Source organism: Coffea arabica, chromosome 6e, assembly GCF_036785885.1.
Source record: "Coffea arabica cultivar ET-39 chromosome 6e, Coffea Arabica ET-39 HiFi, whole genome shotgun sequence".
NCBI classification, from domain to species: Eukaryota; Viridiplantae; Streptophyta; class Magnoliopsida; order Gentianales; family Rubiaceae; genus Coffea; species Coffea arabica.
In genome coordinates, this window is record NC_092321.1 from 9,938,328 (window position 1) to 9,963,058 (window position 24,731).

The 24,731-nt window shown below is 37.6% G+C and overlaps 3 protein-coding genes, 1 long non-coding RNA gene and 1 pseudogene across 8 annotated transcripts; 2 read left to right on the top strand and 3 right to left on the bottom strand.

Moving 5' to 3' along the window:
- Window positions 1-461: 461 nt before the first annotated feature.
- On the bottom strand, window positions 462-9,675 carry LOC140003961 (ATP-dependent DNA helicase Q-like 3). Its single transcript, XM_072055130.1, has 20 exons — window positions 9,465-9,675; window positions 8,981-9,314; window positions 8,706-8,813; window positions 8,566-8,573; window positions 8,381-8,464; window positions 8,081-8,221; window positions 7,955-7,989; window positions 6,892-6,975; window positions 6,427-6,515; window positions 4,984-5,136; window positions 4,811-4,907; window positions 4,318-4,321; window positions 4,076-4,225; window positions 3,888-3,980; window positions 3,741-3,806; window positions 3,512-3,639; window positions 1,957-2,051; window positions 1,725-1,858; window positions 1,216-1,322; window positions 462-1,055 (listed from the first exon to the last, which is right to left on the bottom strand). Exons 2-20 carry the CDS (start codon window positions 9,129-9,131, stop codon window positions 602-604), a joined length of 2,181 nt encoding a protein of 726 aa, XP_071911231.1. The 5' UTR covers window positions 9,132-9,314; window positions 9,465-9,675; the 3' UTR covers window positions 462-601.
- LOC113693784 (uncharacterized) lies at window positions 822-1,377 on the top strand. The gene is made up of 2 exons (XR_003449136.2): window positions 822-956; window positions 1,039-1,377. It is a non-coding gene; the product is annotated as an uncharacterized lncRNA (long non-coding RNA).
- Window positions 9,676-10,388: 713 nt separating the features above from the next.
- LOC113691560 (methylthioribose-1-phosphate isomerase) lies at window positions 10,389-14,470 on the bottom strand. Of its 2 annotated transcripts, XM_027209749.2 has the most exons (9): window positions 14,221-14,470; window positions 14,049-14,104; window positions 12,962-13,120; window positions 12,785-12,884; window positions 12,252-12,394; window positions 12,024-12,129; window positions 11,351-11,489; window positions 10,998-11,266; window positions 10,389-10,837 (listed from the first exon to the last, which is right to left on the bottom strand). In XM_027209749.2, the coding sequence occupies exons 1-9, from the start codon at window positions 14,296-14,298 to the stop codon at window positions 10,763-10,765; spliced, it is 1,125 nt and encodes a 374-aa protein (XP_027065550.2). In that variant the 5' UTR covers window positions 14,299-14,470; the 3' UTR covers window positions 10,389-10,762. The 2 variants fall into 2 exon arrangements, with proteins under 2 accessions (XP_027065550.2, XP_071911232.1); XM_072055131.1 differs by lacking the exon at window positions 14,049-14,104 and having other exon boundaries at window positions 10,581-10,837; window positions 14,221-14,355.
- A 239-nt stretch (window positions 14,471-14,709) lies between these two features.
- LOC140009471 (uncharacterized) lies at window positions 14,710-19,711 on the top strand (annotated as a pseudogene).
- A 467-nt stretch (window positions 19,712-20,178) lies between these two features.
- On the bottom strand, window positions 20,179-24,293 carry LOC113691559 (uncharacterized). Of its 4 annotated transcripts, XM_072055132.1 has the most exons (8): window positions 24,037-24,293; window positions 23,406-23,888; window positions 23,101-23,250; window positions 21,803-21,895; window positions 21,559-21,606; window positions 21,292-21,452; window positions 21,026-21,061; window positions 20,179-20,889 (listed from the first exon to the last, which is right to left on the bottom strand). In XM_072055132.1, the coding sequence occupies exons 1-8, from the start codon at window positions 24,089-24,091 to the stop codon at window positions 20,272-20,274; spliced, it is 1,644 nt and encodes a 547-aa protein (XP_071911233.1). In that variant the 5' UTR covers window positions 24,092-24,293; the 3' UTR covers window positions 20,179-20,271. The 4 variants fall into 4 exon arrangements, with proteins under 4 accessions (XP_071911233.1, XP_071911235.1, XP_027065543.2 ...); XM_072055134.1 differs by lacking the exon at window positions 21,026-21,061; XM_027209742.2 differs by having other exon boundaries at window positions 21,019-21,452.
- Between the last annotated feature and the right edge of the window lie 438 nt (window positions 24,294-24,731).

Below are 24,731 nucleotides of genomic sequence, written 5' to 3' on the forward strand. Positions count from 1 at the left end.
AACTTTCGAATATTTGACAACTAAAATAACATTTATTTCATTTTTACCCAAATTCCTAATTGATAATTGGCACAAATATGCTACGCACTTTATGAGTAGTCCAAAATATCATCTATACAATCTAATTGAATTTCTTAATTTTCTTGATATTTTATTTCAACACTTTTCATGTTTCACCTTTTTCAGCTCCATATTTTATTTTATTTTTTTGAATTTAATTTTGATCTATTGAATAAAAACTTCTAGAAAAAAAAATCAAAATTATCACGCGCAACCACTTCTAGAAGAAGCAGGGTAGGGCGAGGTTGGGGGAACGGAGAAGAGGGATGGGGCGGAGGCGAGGGGGGAGTTTTTTGGCAACAGAGCAAGGGATGTGGGAGCGATCTCCCGCCCCAAACCCATCCCATTGCCATCCTTAAACATAATGGGTGAAGAAAAAGAAAAACGACCACGCTCCTAAGTCAACCGTGAACCACACACATCATCTTTGCTGAAAGCGGACATACAATGAGCAAATGCGAGCCACCTTCGCCTGGCTGAAGGACTTGAGAATATAAAGAGGAAAATAGGCAAAATGAGGTGAAGAATTATCAAATTCAGCCTATTGGTTTCTCACCCTCTTATCAGGATTCTTGTGATCTCTACTAGGAGGTTGCTTTCGGGATTTCAAATTTTTGTTATCATTTGGATTTCGGCTATTGATGAAATCAGAGAAAGATGGAATTGGTGGCAACTTCGTGTCTTCAGAAGCATGTTGCAATGCTCTTAAAGGGGTTTCTGATACGCCGCTGTCATGCAATTTTTCATCATCTGTAACCATTGACTTGCCACCTGATGGAGATACTGAAGGCAAAGAGCAATCTGACTTTGCAGTCATAGCACTGCACCCAGGACTTTGGCTGCTGTTGAGCCTATTCACTAATTCTTCCGAGTTTGCTGTAGAGATCCATCTCACGGTACTTGCTAATTGAGATAAATAAAAAGATTTGCCACTCTTCCCATACTTCTTGTGACACTCATTTTCAAGTGTCCTGGCAGATTCTTCATAATCAATCCTGCAAAGCAACAAGGGAAAATTGAGACGACAGGAAATCAAAAGCTATACCAGCCTAGCGGTGGGTACCATTCTAAGCATTCAACTCTTCACCTTGGTGTCCAAATAAAAAGTGGAGGGGAGGCGGGGGGGAGGTTGGGCAGAGTGGGAAAGAGGCATACCGTAAAACATCAAGCTTTTGCTGGTTTTGCTTCATTGTATTTAATAATCTTTGCTTGCCAGCCTCTCTTAATGCTTCTGTTATGTTGTTCTTATCGATCTTGTGAACCTGTTTGTAGGAAACATTAGCGAAATGCAAGCTAAAGAAGAGGTTAACTAAGTAATCATGCTACTGAAAAAATAGACGACATTAAACCAATTCATAAGCCTAAAATATTCCCATCTGAAGCTTAACAGTATTAGTATATAAGATTGCAGGTGCATTAAATATTGTCCATCAGCTTCATTAAGTAAAGCTCAATACCAATATGCAGTATCAGTTTCATAGTTTAATTGTTAGCCCTCAGGGACAATGTACAGCGTAGCAAGAGAAGCAAATTTATCAAGGTGATTGTGATTAATAGAAGAAGCAATATTTTACCGTGTATCAGGCTATTGACAGGCAATGTCGAAGAGCCTATAAAATTGAGTCCACGCATAGAGATTAACTTGGAAAGAACAGAATATCTACCTGTTTGTCCGGCAAGTCATTTCGATAATAACTCTCTTCTGCACGTTGCAACAATTCAATCCTATCATTCAGGCTTGAATTTGTAACTGACCTTGATTCGAACATGTTCTTTGGACCGTCAACATCTAAATTTTCTCATATCAACAACAAAAAAGCTTTCAGGCTTCTATATCAACACATCACCACACAAGAACTGCTCTTCCAGAAAATTTTAGTTAAATTTGAGGTATACCGTCAGCATCAGATATATCTTCTTCTGATCCACTTGCTTCTTCATCACGACTCCAGAACTCAGAAATCTGTTCTTCATCATGGAGATTTGCAGAGCTGCAAGACAACATACATCCATACATGTCACCCAGCTAACAGGGAAGAAGGCAAGCAACCGGTCATAAGCTTTTGTCAAAAGAGCTGGGATAAAAGCTAAAACAACTATCCGAAATCAGAAAAAGAAAAAAAAGGACAGAACGGATATACAAGAACCCGGAGCACCACATGCAGTCAAAAAACTGTCTAACTTTCAGCAAAATCTGTAAATCTTTTAACAAGTTCAGCAATACAGTATATGGAAATGGAGTTACTTATCAGATTTGGCCTCATAAAATATGCAGATAAGCATAAGTCTAAAGAGCATAACATGTAACAATGATCAAATTATATAATTCATTTAATAGTTTCTGCCAATTTATTAATAAAATAATTTAGCAACACGTCCTCATCAACAGCAAACTAAGCCTAACTACTGTTTAAGTAGTCTTTAACAAAATGTACTCTGCTCTTTCAAAAATACTATCCTTCGGAGCTACAGATACAAAGTGTACTAGGCAAAACACCTCTGTAAATAGTATGGGTCACCATAAATCACGTTAAACATATGTGAGAAGACTGCATTAAAGCAGATTATAAAAAGCACACAAGCCTCAATGGATGGTAAAAATGGAAAAACAAGGCTAGGAAATTAATGGGTCGTCTTGGAAAATATTCCACAGAGCACTTTGGCCCATGTGCAGACTATGATCCTTCTTGCAGCTGGAATAGCATCACTCAGAAAGGAGAGACTTTTTAATCAACAGAGTGTAACACAGTTGTACTCATTCTAGTGCTCCCAAGGAACTCTGAGGTCTTGGGTTATTGCTTATGTAGCTACCAAGTATTTGCTTCATTCCAAAAACTATGGATTAGCTGTTTTTTGGGGGTGTTTTTGAAAAAATTTACTGTGGCATTGTATTTGAAAAACTTTTACCGTAGATATTTTTGGTGGTGTTTCTGGGACGCATTTTGGGGGATTTTTAGAATTTAAAATTTGTTTAGGGTATTTTTTGAAAATTGAACCAACCAAAACCACCACCAACCCCTCCCTCCTCCTCCTCCTCCCTCCTCTCTCTCCCTCTCCCTCCTCAATTATGCAGAAGAAATAGCTTTGCATAGATTATTTTATAAACAATGTCCAAGTTCAACGACTTACAGACATGATAAGTTTTCTAGTTATAGATAGACTGGAAAAGCTAAAAGGTCATCAAGGAATTGGTTAATCAAACAAGACAGAAGAAAAGTTTTGGTGTAATCATCATAGTTTTGTCATCTTAAATTTAGTCTACCTGGAAAAAACAAAGCAAAGGACTTGCCATCTCGTTAGAAACATCTGATCTAGACCAGCTAGACCAATGATGCAGAAGAGTTTTCAACTATCAAAAAGAAACTACAACTTGTATTCAAGTAAAAGTAATCTCATTTACACTAAAGTTGGTGCATACACGTACATCTGATACAATTAGAATTCGAGCTACCTGCTGATGAATATTCTGGAGGAATGATTTCTAAAAGTGCAAGCACTTGTAAGCTCCCCCAAATACTTGGAAACCAAATGAGGATCCTTGCATGCATCACAGGTTTTTCCACATAAAGACGCAGGTACCTACTTTTCAAAGATAACATGAGAGGTATCACTCAAGCATCTAATAATGGTCCAAAATACAATTAGGAATGGAAAGACTAGTAGGCACCAGCAGTTATCACCTGTTCTCCAAAGCTCTCAAGGATCTTCTTCCTACGGCAACCAGAGTTTTCGCAATATTCAACCATCTTCACAAATTATGAAGTCAAGATCCATATGAATCAGACAAAAAACATCACATCTAGAATTATAGAGGCCTCGAAAACTACCTGTCTAAAGTCTGCCAAGGATTTCTTTGAGGTATCATCCTGCAAGCTTGAGGACTGCGACTTATTGTTCTTAGCAGTACCCAGAATAAATTCCTTGAATATGGTTGAAAAGAATCAGAGTAAATTTCCAGTGCTAGATAGTCAAAATGAGAAATATGAAATTTGTGTTGGCAAAGCATAATATTAACCATTCTCTTCCTGTCATCCACTCCATAATACAAAAGACTTCTTGATGGCAACTGATCACGCCCTGCTCTACCTGACTCCTGATAAAAGGCCTCCATGGACTTGGGAATATTGAAATGGCAAACAATTCTGACATCCTTTCGATCTATACCCTAAAATTTTTGTCCAGGAACCAAGTGAGCAACAAAACCTACTGGAGCTTGCTCGATTTTCTAACAAAAAAGAAGACGTACAAGTTGCATACCATCCTGCAGCGAAGTCACCAACTCAAGGATCAACCAAAGTTGTTCGAATGGAAATTGATAGAAAACAAAGCAGACAAGATTGAACAACCAAGATTAATCAGAAAAGTTGGAGCATAACATCAGAGCATACAGGAAAAGAAAAAGGAAAAAAAGAAGAGTGCTAGAACAACGCAAATTATTGCTATAATTTTAAAACTTCCATATGAGGAGCCCTTTCCTTCTTTTATTTTTTCTTTTTGTTCCCCTTATCCTTGAATTACAATTTGTCATGAAAAGATGTAATCTGTTTAAGGTATTGATAACTTGTCCACGAACAACAATGGCAATATTGTAATTGAGGAGAGTTTCAAAAGATTGCATCAATTACTTGGATTAATGTCTAAGTCCTGGTCCACAGTGTTAAAATAAAGAGCTTCAGTGGCAAGTACAAATTCACAGACAAATCAATTCCGGAAAATGAAAAGATCAACTTTACACTTGGAATGACCATACCCAAAGGCCACAGTTGCCACGACAACCTGTGTTTTTGCTGAAATCCAATCATCCAATATAGAGCTCCTCAATTTACTGTTCAGTCCAGCATGATACGCTGAAAGCGCAGCAACATCAATACGGATTACAGGAAGCCCAAAAAATAAAGCTGGTAAAACAATAACAAGTGTTACCTGCACAAGTAACTCCATGTTTTGATAGATGAGAAGCCAGGTCATCACAAGTTGTACGTTCAAGACAGTAAACAATTCCACAGATATCTCCGTGTGATTTAAGGAAATTACATAAGTCAGCATATGGGTCATCCATAAGGTCCTTGTATCGAACTGCATCATGAAGTAAGCTAATAAGACAGGCAGATTGAAATTTCATAGACATACCCAGTAAATTGAATACGGGCTTTCCAACAGAGAGACACAGTGAAAAGAAATTCTAACATAAACTAAATGACATGAAATCAGTATGACATATTGTTCAGTCTCCTCATTTTGCTAATCTCTGAATCCACCGGGCTCCTTTTTAGTCTGTATTTCTGTTTCTGCTTTTCACACTAGAATTTGATAGGGATGACCCACACCAACTCTATACTTTAAAGAAAGAACATTGGATTATACATTAAGGCTGTTATCAGTGACCACACCTGAAATTGACCACACTAGCTTAACATTCCCATCTGTCAAACTTCAAATCAGCTAGTAGACAATATTTTCAGGTAGTGCTAAACTTCTTTATATAGTTACTTCATCTTATAGCATCTCGCCTTTGGAAACCTCCAGTAAGAAGACCCCATATCATATACATGTCTTTGAGAAACTCTCCCTCAAGGTTTAAGATGCCAATTGCCATGACCAAAACACTTGAAAATTCATTCTGTTTGGATAGACAATTACGTGTGCAAATTTATTTGATTGCATCATAAACACATTTTCCAATCACCTTTTTTATCTCACATACATAACATAAAAAAAGTGCTCCAGTAATTTTTTCAAAAAATTATCCCAAATAATCTCCTATCCAAACACACTTACATTATTTTTCATTTGAAGAGCCACTTTAATTGTGTTTCAAGGTACAAAATTACAAAAGCCATCAGCAAATTTAAACCAAAAAGGGGGGAAAAAGAAACTAACTCTATGAACAGTTAAGGAATGCTTTTATTAGGCCAAAAGATCATCTGATATAAATATTCTCACAGGATGAAGACCTCGTCTATAGAATTTTAAGTTATAATGAAGAGATAAAGCAAAATGCCTGAATCTTCTCAGCAAACCAATTCTCTACAAAGGAAATTTTCTAGTTTCATCCTTAAGAAAATCATATCAGAACCTACTCATCCTACACCTTTCCAAAAGATGTATTTGAATAAATTAATGTATAAGTGTCAGATTGTACTCGAGCCTTTTCCTTAATGTGCTGCACTGTCATGACAACCGGAAATTATTCTCAAGCCATAGAGATTCACTGACCATGCTAGGTTAAGACAATGTGGATGAGTGATCCAAGTAGACCATTAAAACATAAATGGATACTCACGCAGCTCAACAAACACGAATAGTTAATGGATGCAATTGAAAAGAATTCCAAAATTACAGTAAAGCAAACCACATTGTGCTAACCTTCATAATAAATATTTGGACGGTTGAAGGATGATTTCAGCACCAATGGGTTATGCAAGGACAAGGACTCCATGACATCCTTCTGAACTCTGAAAGGAGTATGCAGTAAAGAAATACTTTCTCCAACTTCCATCAGAAAGAAGATAATTGAAAAAAGGTTTATAGAAGAAAGCAACAACTATTTCATATAACAACTTTCATTCTTGAGTCAAAAGAAGTATACTCACTGAACAATTGCCGTCCAAGATTAGTTACAATAAGCAAATTTAAAACTGATATTTCATAATTCCATGAACACACTCAAAACTACAAAGAACTAAAGCGTACAAAGGGGAATTGAAGATGATTTAATTTAACATTTTAACAGAATTAGTGGAAGGAGTACAAGAAGCATCTGGATCCATTGCTTTGAACAACTAAATTTGAACTAGAAATTCAACTTTAAGTTGAAAAAATGAAACTTACTTTGGGACAGCAGTTGCTGTCAACGCCAGCAAGGGTATGCCAGGCAGTCGGTTCCTTAAAGAAGAAAGCTTCCTGTAGCTGGGCCTATTACACGCATCAGTGAGAAGTTACAAGCAAAAACAAAAATTAATAACCCTAAATACAGGATAAGGAAGTAAATTGTCCACAAAAAGCTTAAACTAATTAAACATCAGAAAGCAGAATATACCCCAATACCATTTGGTTAAATTGTCATGGTTTTCATGCAGCAGTTTTATGGTTGGGATATTAAGTAAAATTTATAAGAGCCTATCTATGTGAACAAAATATAGAAGCCCTAAAACAAGGCATCATCACTAAAAGTCAGTATGCCAACGTTAGGATATCTCCTGTCTCCTTTCTTACAATCGATTTGAAGGTTCCAGAAACATACATATCTAAAAATGGTGGGGAGTTGATAAAAAGTAAGCTCCTTAAATTGAAGGAAATGAGATGGCCTAAAAATCACAAGACATATTAGATTCAACTTTTTCGAGGAAGAACATAATTGAGCATCAAAGAGCACATACAAGGGACTCCTTTTTATATTTTATATTTTACTTTTAATTTATTTTTATTATATTTCATTTTATTTTTTGGAGGGAGAAGGGAAAGGAGATTGGAGTTTTCACACCAAATTCCACCGAAAGTTGTCCTACCTTTGCTTTAATGGATGATAACTTTGTGAACTTATAGTGTTTCATTTTGTGTGTGACTTCACTAAAGTTCCTGTGGATATATCTACTTCAAAGACCGAAATCTTCTGCAAAGTAGAAAGAAAATACATATAATAATGGCCATCTAGGTGGGCCTTATTTGAAAGCCAAGGGAGAAAATTTGTAAGACGGTCTATGTTGATTTATTTTCTTTGTGGCAGAGCAAATGCTGAGGAGCAAGGTTAAAGAAGACAAAGTACACATAGTGGTTATTTGAAAAAGAGGAGACTTCTCAAGTTCATCTTCCGTGTTAATAAGTATTGGAGTTTGAAACCAGAAAACAGTAAAAAGAGATATCTGAATAATTGTCATGGCCTCAGAGGCATTACCTGAAGTCATGGCCCCATGTCGAAATGCAATGTGCCTAAAAGTTTGAATAGCACTGATAGTTATAAATTAACTTCAGAAGCATCTTAAAAAAGAGCCACAAACCCAACTACAGCAGTTTGTCAAACCTCATCAATGGCAATAAGATTCAGCAATGCTCTAGCATGGATCTTAGTCAATTTTGACATAAATCCTGATGTCGCAATCAGTTCTGGTGTCACATACAACAACCTTAAGGATGGTTTTCCAGACTCAATGTCTTCATAAATCTGTAAATTCAAAACAAAGATGTCATCATGAGCACAATGTCTCAATTATGCGTGATTATCAACTGATAAAGACTTACCAATGGGCTTTTGACATTTAAAGAATCGTGTATTCAGGCTGCTATTGAGAATTAAAGATGACCATATACACAAGAAAAGTACCTTGCTTTTAACTTGTGCAGTTTGGGTTGAAGAAAGATATTCTGCAGCTATTCCTTTCGCTTTCAATGCCATTACTTGATTTTCCTGTTCAAAATAGATATATTAACTAGAATCTACCTACAGACAGAATCTTATATATATAAGCACACAATATAGCAACAGCAACAAACTCAAAAAACACTTACCATTAGGGCTGAAGGAAAATGGAGAAGGAGAACGAAACAAAAGCAATGAGATCTCCTAGCATTTGAAAACAAAAGAAAAAAGGTATTTCGTAGTTTAAACTTTCTCTATGGAAAACACGTTTAAGATCACAAATATGGACCTATCAAAGGGCTGACAACAAGCACAATGCCGGTTTTTGCCAGGGCGGGAATTTGATAACACAGCGATTTCCCTCCACCAGTTGGCATAAGACAAAAGCAATCCCTTCCTAAATTCAAACCAACACAAACATTCAGAATAGTTGGATAATCAAGTTACTATATTTCAAATCACACGAGACTTTTAATAAGCCTGTATAAAGAAAAACAAAAGAAGGGAATTCAACAAGTTTTGAATGGGCAGACCATAATACTAAAAGTGAATAGCTAAACGAACCTGAGAGTACTGCTTCAATAGCTTCCAATTGCTTTCCACGAAACTCGGAATGCCCAAAATGCCACCTGAGGAGCTTTACTAAAGCTTCCTTGCCAATTTTTTGTTTCTCAGGCCCACATATATTTTGCACTGGTAATGGTGATTTCTTCATTATCTTTCACCAGCCCCCAACCTATAGGCTATAGCATAACAGAACCCACCCAACATAAAAATTCCTTAGTCTGAATATCCATTCACGCACACAAAATCATCAGCATTTTCCCATCAACCAGAAAGACGGGATGCGCAACGAAAGAAAGAAATTAAGAAAAGCTTGATTCTCACAAAATTTGGACTGCATAAGTGAAAGAAACAAAAAAAAAAAAAAGAACAAACACACCTGAATTAAAATATGAAGAACTAAACAATCCAGGATTAATTGACAAAGTTAACAACAAATGCATCAGAATGTAAGATTATAGTCGGTCGGGGGGAGGGGGAGAACCTGAAACTGGGAGAATCGTAGTGGAGACGCCAAAGCGGGGGTTTTGCCGCGAAAAATGAGACAGATTCTTGCTCGTGAGAGTGGAAGGCAATTTTGTGCCAGGAAATATTATTGAAGGTTAGTAGTCTTGGACACGTTATACGGACCGGGGAACTTTGGGTGGTGTTTGGATTGTGTAGTTTTCTATTAAAATTTGGTGTGAGTTTACATATTGAAGGTTAGTAGGTAATTCTGACCATATTATTATATGGGGGAGAATTTTTTTTTTCCTTTTAAAAAAGTGGTGTTTGGATTATAAGTTTCTATCAAAAAAATTTTATATTTTTTGTGAACATATTTTTTTTATTTCACATATATCAAATGGTTATAATATATCATTTTTATAAAAATTTTAAAAAATAACAATCTAGATATTACCAAGTACGGTCCTTCATGTAATGAAGCTCGGCATCATTCTAGATTTTAGAAACTACTACCAAATGGAAGCTTGCAAGTACGCGGGACATCTTTAGTGCACAAAATTACTTGCTCAACGGATGAAGGTAGCAACAAAAGATGGCCAAGATTAGAAAATTAGCATTTATCTTGATCGACTTCATCACATCAGAACAAAGAAAGCTTGGCAGGCGAAGGGACACCATTTACGAGTGACGACCCTGAACTGTAAGCCAACAATTGAATTCATGGGTGATAAGGCTATTACTGAGTTGAACATTCCAGGCAACCATATGCCTTGCAGCATCAGTCTAAAAAAGCTTGTTCCACATCAATTTTTCACAGGCAAGGAAGTAGTCGATAGACTAAAGGCGTCTCAACAAACTTGTCTTCGAACATCGAGGTGATTCAGCGCCTAGAAGAGAATTCAAAAGCGCCCAGTGGCATGCCATGAAGTGAATATGCGGACAAAAGATTGAAATCAGCACATTAGACGAAATAGGGTACACAGGGCATCATGCATTAGTACTTGTCGAGAATACACGTCTTCTGATATTATTTCGACAACTTTTGCTGCACGGATGACATAATTCTGAAAAATTCGTAAAACACCCAAGAATGACGGGCATCATACATTAACAAGACTATGACAAGCACTAGTAGAGCAGCAAAATATTTGCATTTGCTAAAATTTGCACAAGCCAGGTCAAACACATGGTTTGCCCCAATTTAGTTAGGGTAATACTGTAATAGGCGTGCCCCAGTTTCAAGTTGCCGAGCTTTTGAAATGCTCAATTGTTGGCTGAAGAGACGTCTCCTTTTCGAAGATGTTTTGCCATTTGCCAGGAAAGTCGCTTCCGCCATTAAGAATTGCTTGTTGCCTTCCGCACGAAGCCTTTAATATCAAAATCCTCAGTCCCATTCTTTGTTATAACACCCTGAGGATTACAGTTTCTTCAGTTTCAAAAGCCAAAGAAAGCAGTACAATCTCATTTTCGACTTTTGCCAATAACAGTACATTGTTCTCTGGTCCTGTATGTGCACACATGCATTGTGGATGTGGGTGTGCCTGTGCATATGAATGAGAGAGAGAGTTACCTTTTCTGTGATGATTCCACTAATTATATCAGCAGGGGTAACATCAAAAGCTGGATTCCAAACAGCAATTCCAGGAGCAGCGACCTGTTCCCCAAGTCCACCGCGTGCATGCAACACTTCTTTAGGAGATCTTTCTTCTATGACAATTTCTTCTCCAGAGGTAATGGATAAGTCAATGGAAGTAAGTGGTGCAGCCACTAGAAATGGAATATCGTGGTGCTTTGCACAAAGAGCAAGGCTGTAAGTACCAATCTTGTTGCCTGTGTCACCTATTATTCCGGAAACGGAGTTAAAAAAAGGTACAATGTAAGTTTGAGATTAGAAACTGAATACAACAGAAAAGTCACAAATACCATTAGCAGCCACACGGTCGGCTCCTACAACAACGGCATTGACTCGACCATCCTTCATTAGTGCTGCAGCAGCAGAATCTACTATTAGAGTGGCAGGAATTTTCTCGTAAACCAACTCGAATGCTGTCAGTCTGGATCCCTAACAAACACAAAAAATTGAAGAAATTATAGACACCCATCTGATTGATATGCCAAAATCATGAGCTCCACAGACCATGACAACGAGAGTATTTTTATGAATTTGCTATCTTGCATTTCTCCAGCAAAATTGACTCTGCTTAAGTAGTAATATAACTCCATCATGGTCCTATTTTTTTCATTCAATGTCTATTCTCTTTTGGCGCTCTCGCCAGGTTAGACAAGGAGAGTACAACAAGGCTTAAAACACTTATCCATGTCAACATAGGCAGAAACAAAGATAAATGGGTCTACATTTAGCCTTTTATAAATGTGTAAATGGTTTCTAAAACCACGTTGACTTACAAGGAGTTCATGATTCGAGTATTTCCAACCTATGCATGCAATCAGAGAAGTAAAGGAGAAAAAGAAGAAGAAGGACTTTGGTTCTATATATGTCAGGCCTTTTTTTTTTTTTGCAGAACTCTCACTGGTACACTCAAATTCAGACACTAAATTTAGACAATGATAAAGGGAACAAAAACCTAGAACTCACTTGATTGAATGGACGTGTTTCAGTACAGTATGCCCTTTCTAACACTCCTTCAGCATGAAGTGCACGAATCACACCTAAAGCAGTCCCATATCCAGCTGTTGCGAGGCTATTAGAAACATGAAAAGCAACAATTAGAAAGCCTCTAGATGAGAAGATCAGTTGCCATGATCCAATTGAGTTCCCATATGATTATGGTATGATATGGATGGCAGTGTTCATAGAAATTACCTGCCAGTATTGCAATGGGTCAAAACCGATATCCTGTCAAAGTCTTTCAGTTGGTGCAGAAGAAATCGAGCTCCATAGGAGCCAATTGCTTTATTTGAGGCAACATCATCTTGAAGCATTATCTCAGCAGCTTCTATGTAAGCCTAACACAAAAACATTAATCTTTCATAATGTGGTCTGACTTCAATTTAGATCAATGAACCAAAAACCTTAGAGCATCTATGCATATGTATATTCCAAAAGAATCTATGGAGGTCATGTAATGAAGTACAAGGCAACAACTAAACATAATCATGATATGGACAAATTATTTTACACATAATAAATTGCTTGCCAAAAAAGTAGTGGACACCCTCACCATTCTCTCCATGTGTAGTTTAAAATAGACAATCAACAACAGTGCAAAAATGAGAAAAGAAGCCAGAGAATCCATACAAGAGTGTATTACAGTCCTTTGCAGCTTTTGCTAGTTCAATAAAGGTCAAAACATAAGAAGCAGTGGTTGCTCAAGTGAGACAAAGCAATGTAATTACCTGAAAGACACCCGTAGTGTCTTTAGCAGTGGAAGCAGCCTTTGATACGACTTCCTTGAGCTTGGACGCAGCATCTGAAAGGTTTACAGCTGTTGGACGACTGCAATACAAACTAGTTTTAATCCTAAAAAAGGAAAGAGAGCATGAAGTATTTTAATTGTATTAGAATAACTTTACCTGGAGACAAGATATTCCAGTTTCTTTCCAAGGAAAGATGCTGCATCATCAGATGTCCCACTAAAATCTTTTAGGTTAGATACTTCTACTGCCAAGGAAAGAGCAGCAGCAATAGCAATAGCAGGTGCACCACGAACAACCATATCCCTTATAGCAACCCTGATACAAAAAATGAAGAAAAGGAAGATTATAACCGAGCGCTCAATTGTTTTCTTGACAACCATGCACGTGCACAAGAAATAAACATTTTTGAAGCATATCAAAGTGCCTAACCACAGTATAATTCATGAAGAAAAAGAAACTACTAGGGTCAGCAGAAAATTGCATGAGAGATCAGAACAAGCAAGATGGGTAATGCAGCAAAACATCTTGTTTTAAAGTCACTACAAGGCAATGGAATTTGGAAAAAGCCATTCCAGCCAGCAATGGAGGTGCATCTCACATTCAACCGTGTCGAAGATTTCCTGTTTATTCATTTTTGCTTGAATTAGATGTCAATGCATAAAGAATGAAAGAAAACCCCAAGATTTGTAATATCTACCATTCCCTTCGTGCAAATAAGTGTGTAACTATCATGCATCAGTAGACAGCCAATACTTCCTGACAACCAAGGAAAAACCTCGAGACTTCCTATGAAGTGAGGTTCAAAGAAAACTAAATATTAAGATGTTTACTTGAATACAGAGCTCTCTGTAATTGTGGGGAAAAAATTGATGCAAAACTTCACTTCAGTTGCACATGAGAGTCCTAAAAAAACTAGATGAAGATGCTTTCCAGCGATGTAGTAAAATTCGCATTAATCCTATCATCTATGATTATTTAACCTGCTTTATCAGGAATAACATGAAGCAAACTACTATTTCCTACTGCCCCCGTTATGCTGATTCACATGACTTCCATTGATTTCATTTTCTTCCATCAAATAGTAAACCATAAATGCAGTAAAATTTGGACGCTCCAAAACATTCAATCGATAATAACGGCAAGGATAGAAAAGCCCAGGTTGACCATAGCATCGAATTTCTTCAAGAAAAAAACATTTTCAAATTCAGAAAGCTAAAACCCAAAAAAAAAAAAAGTAAGTTACCATCCATCATTTGCGTCTTGAACATCCAAATAGATTGTCTCAAGTGGAAGTTTCCTCTGTTCAACCACCAACATTTAACGAACCAATTAACTACCAAAACAGAAACAGACCCCAAAAAAAAAACACAAAAAATCTTTCATAGTTATAGGCTTGCATATATACACGTTGGTACCTGATCAAGCAATTGAAGCGAACCACGCTTGTAAAGGATGGCCTGCAGAGAATTTTGCTTTTCTACTCTATTTTCCATCGGGTTAACCTTCAATTCAACTCAAATTCTCGATAATTACTGCCCGGAACAGGCAAATAGGTAATCAAATCCCTGATTATAGAGCTAATTTAGACGGGCTACAGTTGAATTCTAGCTCTACAATACTGGTGCTCTACCCAAGCGGATATCGACTCTCGCGTGGACAAACAGCAAGAGCAAGACAAGCAGCAAAATAATAAGTAAAGTAGTCAACTAAGCAAACATCCGAGAATATTTCTTTTCGTTTCGGTCAATTTTTTTAATTTTTTGGGCTCAGGGGTTGTTTGTTGGGCTTTGGGGGGTGCTTGGGGAATTTAAGGTGGGTTAAGCCCAGTTGTCAAATCCAACTCATTTCGTGTCAGATATGTAGCTCAAACAACTCTGAGAAAAATCAGTTATTACCTTATGTTGGATGTCGACAGCCTAGGGGCCGAGGTAGTTATGCAGCGAATTAATATCAACAGTAGCAATAGATCATTTTGTACAGCTGATGCTAGGCTTCCTCGAGGCTTTGAAAATGGAGACTCAACTGGCTAGCAGAAGAAGCAGAGCAAGTATGCATACAGTTCATTCTTCCCTCTAGTAGCTGGTCAGAAATATCTTGGTAAGATATAATTCAGGTACATTGATTTGGCCCTGCATGGTAAGTTGCTTTTACTTAACTGGGTCTTCTTGTTTTTAGCTGCAGTATGAAGTATAATGTAAGAAGTAGTCAAGAATTCAAGAGTTCCTTTTCTCCTGTTGTGCGCTTTTAATCATGGATTTCTACTTTATTTGGTAGTACTACTATATTCTTGTGTAAGACGATGAAGCAACATCAAAATGGTATATAGAGGACAATGGATGAATAATCCATCTAGTCAAGCGAGTTTTTAACTTTTTTGTTGCCATCAGGAGAAATTTCTCTCAAGTAGTTTACTTCTCTCTCTCTCTGTGCGTGTGAAAATGGGAATGTTTATGATCATGTTTTTCCTTTTCTTCCTTTACTTTCTCAAATGTGAAGTTATGCATCAGTGATGGAATCTTATGTACTAGAACTGTGTATTGGAGCTGTTGGATGCACACCCTTTTACTACCAAAAATGGGGGATAGTATTTTAAGTTCAGGTTTTCCTTCAGTTAAGTGAGTTAGCTAGGTATTATCTGGATATATATGTGCTGGTGACTGTCTTTCTGACAAACACAATCATTTGGTATGGAAGAAACTTTGGCAGTAACAAGCATGATGTCTCCCTGAAAATAACTGCTCTCTGCAGGAGTGCTTGATGGCCTTGTAGGAATATGTTGCATTCTGATTTTTTACTACTTGTGTGGTTCACTTGAGCATAACAGCAGCAGAAATAGATGTACTTGTTCCCCGAATTGACTCATTCTTTAAGTTCTGCTCTTCATATGCAATTTGGCTTGATTGAGCATTGATTAACTTTGAAAGGTTGGAAAAACTTGAGTCATTTTCTGAGGTTCGTTTTGGCTTGCAGACTGCGGATTGGATATCATAATACATTACTTAATCAAGCAGTACCTCAAGAAATTGATAAGTGATCATTTTAGAAGAAAATGGCTAGCTCTTCCTCAGCATCTGAGATAAATAACAGCAGCACCAGTCCTGAGCCTGGACCGCTAATGAGACTCCTTCTTAAGGCTAAAGATCAAAGTCCCAGCCAACCAACACCATTGGAAAAGAAGGAACCTGAGAAGGATCTCAACTGGTACCTCCCCTTGTATAAAGCATCACTACAAGGTGACTGGGAAAGTGCCAGAGAATTCTTTAATCGAGATCCCGATGCAGTTACTGCTAAAATTACTCATTCTTTGGAGACAGTACTGCACATTGCAGTTGGGACAGTGATGGCAATAAATTTTGTCAAAGAGTTGTTGGAATTGATCCAACCTGAGATTTTGCCGAGTTTGCGAGATCAAGCCGGTCAGACACCCCTGCACTATGCTGCCATATTTGGCAATGTTGAGGCTGCAAAGCTACTAGTGAACAGAAGTCCTGCCATGACTAATGCTCCAAGCAATACTGGTTTTCTGCCTATCCACCTTGCTGCTGGTTATGCCAACAAGGATGCAGTTTCATATTTATTAACTGTCACAAGAGACGACATTCAGCCCAATCCTTTCAGAGATGAATCTGGTGCAGAGCTTCTGAATCTAATGATAATTGCAGAGTTCTATGGTAATTTTATGCGCTATTTCAATCTCTTTGAATTGCTTTTTTCTCAGTTTCGCCTGATTGAAGAATAAGTAAGTTTCTGCCCCCTTTCAACATAAACCATTTTATGTTCTCTACAGACTTAGCCCTCTATATGATTCAACTCTATCCGGGGTTGGCTACAGCAAAATCACCTGCAGGTAACTCTGCATTGAGCATAATTGCTAGAAAGGATTTGTCAGTTTCAGGTGGAAGTTCAGTCAAAATTTGGGAAACATTTCTCTACTCACGTGAGTTACTTCCTTCATTGTAAGAATGTGAGGTTCTCCATTTTCGGATCATTTAAGAATCTATAGCAGGAAGAAGTGGCTAAGGCACTGCTGATATCATTGGTCTACAACCATATTAGTTGTATCTGTATAATCAATAGTCAAGGCAGAAACACTACATAAGTGATCAATTGAAAAATGGTCTACATGTTTAGTAAATACTATAGTTTTATTCATTGTTTCTTTCTTGAAGGTATGCCAGCATACATTTGGAATCTCTACGAGCACCCAAAAAGAAAGTATCCAGATAATCCAGATATTGGCTGCCAATCATGTGCAAGAATCTGCTGCTGCATTCGAAAGCTCAACTTTTGTGGTTTGTCTGTAGTCCCTTCTTATGGTCAGAAGTTCATAGAAGGTAGAGATTTTTAGGAAGAATGCATTATAACGAGTGAAGATTCTTGCAATAAGGACAAGAGCATCCGATTTAACATTAACTGGAATAAAGTGGATTGTGAGAATTTCTCAGGTTGATTAAGACACCATTGCCTATACTTTGGAGTCAAATTAATGAAATAAGAAAAAGGAAAGAACATGGATGGAAAAGAAAATTTGGAAATTAGAATTGAAAATATTAGTAAACAATTCTGCTTGAAGTATCAACTTTATATGAGGTGGCCCCCCATTCTGTTTAGTCGATTGAACAATATTAAAACTAAATCCGTAATCATCTCCAAGGTATTTCATTGTTGTGGTCTCTTGACCTTTGGTGTCTTTCTCCACAAGTTGGTTTGATGGACATGTTATAGTTGTCTTCATTTTCTGTTGCAAAATTTCCTCCTCTCACTGCAACTGGTTTACCTATCAAATGACAGGGTGCCAAAGGTTGCAGGCAGCATTCTGGAAAATCATTGTGAATTTAGGTATGAGTGAATAATTAACTAAGCTAGGACAGAAACTACTTCAGATTACAGATTACAGTAGCCAAGAGCTGAGGACTTTTACTGCAGTGCCACATGTCAGAGATGCACGAGAGACAAAATTTATGCATCTGCAGGCACTTCAACTTGTTAGATGCCTGTGCACCGAAGTATCAAAGTTGGATTATGCAATAGCTGCATCATTTTTTTCAACAGCCAATCATTGTTGGGGCAAGTTTTGGGAATAATGTGATTGTTGAAGAGATTTTGCATTCGTTTCCGCCAGCAATTTGGTCAAGGAACCATGAGGGGCACAATATATTCATGACGGCTGTTGCCAACCGTAGGGAGGGCATCTTTAACCTCTTGTATCAGATGAGTGGGCATAAACGGTTGGCTCTGCGTCTTGTAGATAACAAGATGAACAACATCTTGCATTTGGCTGGTAAGTTAGCACCTACTGCTCAACTTAATCTTGTATCTGGTGCAGCGCTACAGATGCAGCGTGAGCTACAGTGGTACAAGGTAAACAGTTTCTCTGCACACTAAACATCATAGGTGTTATTTATCTCAAGCACACTGTAAATTGGACTGGTTTCTACAGAACCAACATAAGTTATTTTTAGGAGTGGGGAAGCCATGAATCAAATTTTCACATGGTGGGCAGTTAAAATTGAGCCTATTTTCAACTGATTTCTTTATTTTCCTGCATAGGAAGTGGAAAAACATGTGCTCCCAGAATCGAAGGCTCACAAAAACTCCAGTGGAAGAACTCCAGCAGTGGAATTTTCCGTGGAACACAAAGACTTGGTTAAAGAAGGAGAGAAATGGATGAAAGATGCAGCAAACTCTTGTACGGTTTCAGCAACTCTTATTGCTACAATAGCTTTTGCAGCATCCATTACTGTGCCTGGGGGCAACAATGGAGACACTGGCAGCCCCATTTTTTCCAATGATCTAGCATTTAATATCTTCGCTGCTGCTGATGCTCTCTCACTGTTCTCTTCCACTGCTTCCCTCCTAATGTTTCTGTCCATCCTCACAGCACGATATGCAGAAGTTGATTTTCTCTACTCCCTTCCTAGGAGGTTAATAATAGGTCTTGTCACCCTATTCATCTCTATAACAACCATGATGATAGCCTTTAGTGCCACCATCTACCTTGTTTTTGGTGATAAAAGGGCATGGACAATTGTCCCAATAGCTGCAATTGCTTGTCTTCCTGTGACCTTGTTTGCAACTTTGCAATTTCCACTCCTGATGGACATGATTCGATCCACTTACTGCCCTGGATGTTTTGGTAAGCGAAGTGAAGATCTTCTCTTTTAAATCGATAAGGTGGCATCCTGTTTAATACTTTGTTTCTGTACGTCAAGACTGACTACGAGGCACGGAGATACGTTGATTAGCTAATTACCCATTACCCAAGAATGTATATTTTTCTCAAGGCGATTGTCATTTGCTCAAAGTTGTACGTATATCTGTTTGACTGAATTATGACATATCAAGGAAGAGCATGTGCATGTTGCTTGCGATCATGAAGCCTTCCTTCTGTCAAGGATCATCACCGCTTTTGTCCCAAGATATTATGAGCCTTCATCGGTTTAGAGGGAACATTGAGTTTCCTTTCCTCTTGTTGGGAGTCTGTAAGAACATAGGACCAAAATGAACAGCTTGTATGCAGCATACAATAGATTGATTATCAGCTATCCGTCAGATGATCCGGGCCAAGGCTGTATGCCATATTACTATTTTATCTGAGAAGTTCTCAATGATGTGTGAATTTTCAGTTGTCTTCCAGGTCTTCCGATATACAGAGCGGATGATCATGGTACAAAATGAGATGACAGGAACCATCATGTGCCATGACAATGGTAATGATTCAAGGTTTTATGATTGTTTTACCTCGAAAGTTGTCAAATTGTTTTACCCCGAAAGTTGTCAAACTCTGCAATATTTAGCACTTGTTTGGCGGATCTACTCCTTTTACCAGCAATTGTGTACAATGATCGTCATGTTAAACAATTGCATTCCAGTGAAAATGTCCTATTCAGGTCAAATTCTATATTCCATGGTTGGGCACCTGCTAGTTTCTGCATGACCACTATGAAGTGCTCCACCTATCATAGTTTGATTGTGCCTATCAGTGCTTCTCTTACTTTCATGAAAAAAGTTATCATGTCAAATTAGTTTACAAAAACCTATTAATTTGAAGAGTAGATGTATTGGAGGCATCCTCAGTGGAGACTTCATTAACTCGCTTGGACATCCTTCACTAGTTTATCTCGCCAAAAAGAATGTGATAACTTCTGCACGGATGGCAAATGTAGCATGAACCATTTCCATCCCCACCATGATATCCTGCTCAAAATATAATTCCTCCATGGATTTTGGCTTAAGAAGAAGGAAAAAAAAAAAAAGCAGCGGTAGAGTTCTAGGTTGCAGAACTACACTCCTGCACGTTTGGTAATATATATGTTGCAGTAACCATACATAAATGCTAGAGCCAGGTGCGAGTTGATTTTATACAATAAGCATTTTAAAACAAAAACAAAATAAAGGTATATGATAACTGATTTGCTACAAGATTTTGAAGTGCCAACAAAAGAATAAAACTTAATATTCACAAATTATTGCAGAAACTGAGCTCTGCTTTTCTTACCAAATATGCTTGGGCCATATGTTGACTTGATCATATCCTTCATAACAGGATATTGCAAGGACATAAACAAGGTCAATGGGAAACAGACTAATACAGAAAGCGGGATTATGGTCAAGGACTTTTGACGCGCAAAGACAATGTATATTGCAGCACCAAATGCTATCATGAGCGCTGCTAGGGAAAGGAACAATGTAACAAGTCCAATAATCAACTTATTCGGTAGGAAGTATAGAAAATCAGCTTCAGCACAGCGCGAATTCAGAATGAACAAAAACATGATTACTGAAGTTGAAGATGAAAATAAAGAGAGCGCGTTTGAAATGGCAAAGCAGATAAAAGCACCATTTTTAGCGAATATTGGATGTCCATTGTCAGGAATGCTGCCACCTGGTACAGTTATGGCTGAGGTGCATACAACTGTAGCAATCAGCACTGCAACAAATGTACATGATTTTGCTGTGTCTTTCAGCCAATTTTGTCCTTCTGAAATCAAGTCCTTGTGTTCCTCAGTAAATACCATCCCGGGGGTTTTACCATCAACATTTTCCTTCACTTTATAGCTGGGCTGGACAAACTTTTCGACTTCCTGCATGGAAACCTCAAGCTTCAGACAAGGCATACTGTGACCTATTTTAAGATCTAATGCACTTCCAAATATCTAACTCAAGTGCATCTAACGACAATGTGGTGTGCAGTGACCTAAAACATCAGTCACCTTGTACCACTGTAATTCTCGCTGCACCTGCAAAGCTGCACCACTGACAAGATTAAGTTGATCAGGAGGTGCCAACTTTCCAGCTAAATGCAAGATATTGTTTTTGTACTTATCAATATTCTGTATCACCAAATGTGAATGCTCATCCTTTTCATATAGAATGTTAAAAATAGATTCATGCCGGTTCATAACGGCCAGTTGGAATAAATCATGGCCGTCTTGGTCTAAAGACCAAATTGCACTAGGAAATGACTTCAATGTTTCTGCTACAACCTCGTAAACTCCCAGTCTTGCCCCCAGAATGATTGCTGGTTTAAATATTCTGGCAGATATTGAGTTGTCAACTTGCACATCTTCCATGCACAAGCATTTTACCAGTTCAACCGCTTGATGATGCATCAACTTTATGTTTTGTATATGTTTAACATATGGCACTGCCCAAAAAAGTACAAAATAAGAAAGAACAATTGCATGAGCAACGGTTTTATGTAAAAAAGAAGTTCTCACGGTTTACTATATGCAACAGCTTATGCACGATACCTATCCTTCTGATGACTTCCCAAAATTTTGAATGAAACTTTTGGAACCCTGCACAACAAAACTAGAAATGTCAAAACCATATGTTATTCCTGTTAACCAGAAGGCATCCATGTATCATTAAATGGCATGTAATACATGGATGGTGAATGAGATTTTGTAACGTATATCAATATCCAAATTGCTTGATCAGAGCATAAATATCCATGAATTAATTGCATACATTGAACAGGAAATTTTGACATACCATATAAGAGTAGGTTGCTTGACTTCTTAGATTGGTTTTCAATATCTTGTCTTTCGTTCTGATCAAAGGGCTTCTCTAACTTTTCTGGAGCACCTTCACAATGAATAAGGTAAAACGTGCTTCCTTTAGCATACAAATCAAACCACAATCATATTCTGGCCTTTCAGAGCATTAAAAACCAGAAGGGAGAAAATATGTGTTTGGTGCCTAAGTTTCCTTTTATCTAGCATGAAGCAGCTTCTGGATTACTCAACCACGGTTCTTATGGTTGAGTAACAAGAAATCGTTATTGTGTAATGATATTGCATGTTGGTCAGTAAGTTGGATATTATTTTCTGAATCTCTCCAATGTATACCGTATTTTCAGACATCCAATCCACTTAATGTGGTAAAATGCCTTCTTTTACATATTAGCATAAGCTTAAATCTCCCACTTCTAATTTGCTCCATTGTTTTTCTCTATTAAAACAGCAAAAAAACAATTCCCAACACTAAAGCTGACCAACCAAGAAAAATAAAAATTGACAACTCTCCAAATTCCATTCCTCGTGGAGGATATTGAGATACAACCTTATCTTTAACACATATTCCCTAGAGGCCTGCTTTTTTACCAATTTTTAGGGAACCACCCCACTCATATAACTTCTAATCCAGTATCATGCTTGCAAGTAAACTTTAAGAAAAAAGTGTACATTTATGTATTACATATTTGTGCAATGTGTGAGGAAGATGAACTTCCTAGACGCAAAATATCTATAAGAAAAAAGTGTACATTTATGTATTTCGAAGCCTACCTTTGGAAACACAGAATATCTATAAGATATATAGTTCATCTGAGATGGGAAAAAGAACATCACTTCTAGTGGCATCTGTATCTGTGCAGACATGGGAGCCTAGTGGTCTATAACTATAGCTGTTAATGAAAGACATTGATAATGCAATCTACATGAAGTAGTTGAAATCTTAAAGATAATCTGTCAGTATTATTATAGCATTTAGAAAAACAAAAACAAGCTAGTGAAACTGCAACCAGCAAGGTACTTTGAAAACTGTGAGAACTGAGACCACAATGAATAATTCTTTGTAAGTACAGCACAACAGATGATTGTGTTCCTAGCAGCACAAGATGACCAAGCAAGTTTGGGAGCTAAAAGACATGGACCAAGTGATAAATTGGAGTTCAGTAAATGTGGCATAATCTCTTAATTAAGAACTCATTGAACTAAGTTCCAACTTTTAACTAGGGATATCAAGAGGCGGCAAATTATAGATGGATGAAACAGGAGTTAGAGACTAACAAAAATAGATTACTTGCTGGAAAAAACTTAAGCTTGTTCCACTTGGAAATGCTGAAGGTTTTCCAGCTATGATACTCAATGGTGTATTCCCTCCAGGAGATATAGTTGTAGCCAGCTTAGGATAGCTTCGAAGCAGATCCAGAGCCACATCTGCAAGAGTTCACAGACACTGATAAAAACAGATAAAACATGACCCAACGCCATGATCCAGTGAGAATGGCAACTTTGCTCTACACGTAAACCAATGAGATTGAAAGGCTAATTCGTACTCCAACCACTTGAAGTAGGGAATGTTCAGTACTCACCATAGAATCCTGATGTCACAACAACATTCAGGAGAGTGATCCCAGATTGACCAACAAAAGGGCTAGGTTCAGCATCATTGCTTGTCACCGTTAACAAGTAGATTAGCGTCTCCTTGTGGCTGAACAAAGCAGCCAAATGGAGAGGTAATAATTTTGTATCACTCCAAACGTAAGGCAAATCAAGATCTCGGTTCACCAACAGTTTAGCTGCCTCAATATTGCCGCATCTGGCCGCCAAGTGAAGGGCTGTCTCATTGAATTTGTTTGTCACAGAGAGAGCATTTGGAGGTGTCAGCTTCACTAGCTCATCCACAAACCGATATGCTTCATTTCTCCCAACAGCTATGTGAAGTGCCGTCTCATGATTCTTCGCGATTATGGCTGTGACAGCTTCTGGATTAATATCAAAGAACTTTCTTGCAGCGTCCCAATCACCCCTTATTGCAGCTTTGTATAGAGGAAGGTAGAAATTCATGTCTTTTTCTGTCATATTTTCCCTTCTCATCAGAACTAAATAATACTAGTACTATAAAACAAATGCCACTACCATTACCTAAATCTGTTAGTTAGGCTAAAATTCAGAGTTAAGATGACTACGGAGCAACATACGAGAAGAGAGTGTTGAACTTACCACCCATGCTGCTACTGCTGATCGTCTGTGCTGACTGTGTTGATGAAGAGGCCATGGACACGAGAAGAAATGTAGAAATTATAACGTGCAAAGGTAGCAAAGTCGGTGTTTATCCAAATGATCTAGCTTGGAATGGATCAACTTGAATGTCCAAAGCTAGTCTCCCCGGAATTTTGGTCTTCGTTTCCAATGTGGAAGGCTTTTGATCATCAAACTCAAAGTTAAGTACTCGTGCAGTCTTTCCTATTCCTCTGCTATGAAATTCTTTCTTTCTGGATAATTGGATACGCAGCATAGTATATTCACAAAAAAAAGGGATAATATCAGAAACCTCCCCTGAGGTTTCTTGAAATATCACTAAGCTCCCCCCACATTTTGAAAATCTCTCTTACCACCCCTCAAGTGATTGTGGGGTCAGAAGTCACTAGTTGACTTCATCAGTTGCCAATAATAGCCTTGTTTCTGCTGTTACCTTATTTAGCTGATAAAAGGAAAAAAAAATTAAAGTAAAGAAATTAAAACAATTAAATATTTTAATCTTAAAGCATTTTGTGGACATATACTCTCAAACATTCAATTTATAATAAATATATAAATGTTTTTAAGTAAAATTCAAAAAGTGTTATAGTAATTTCTTACGAAAAAAAAACTAGTAAGTTATCTATTTAATATAAATTAAATATTTTTAAAAAAAG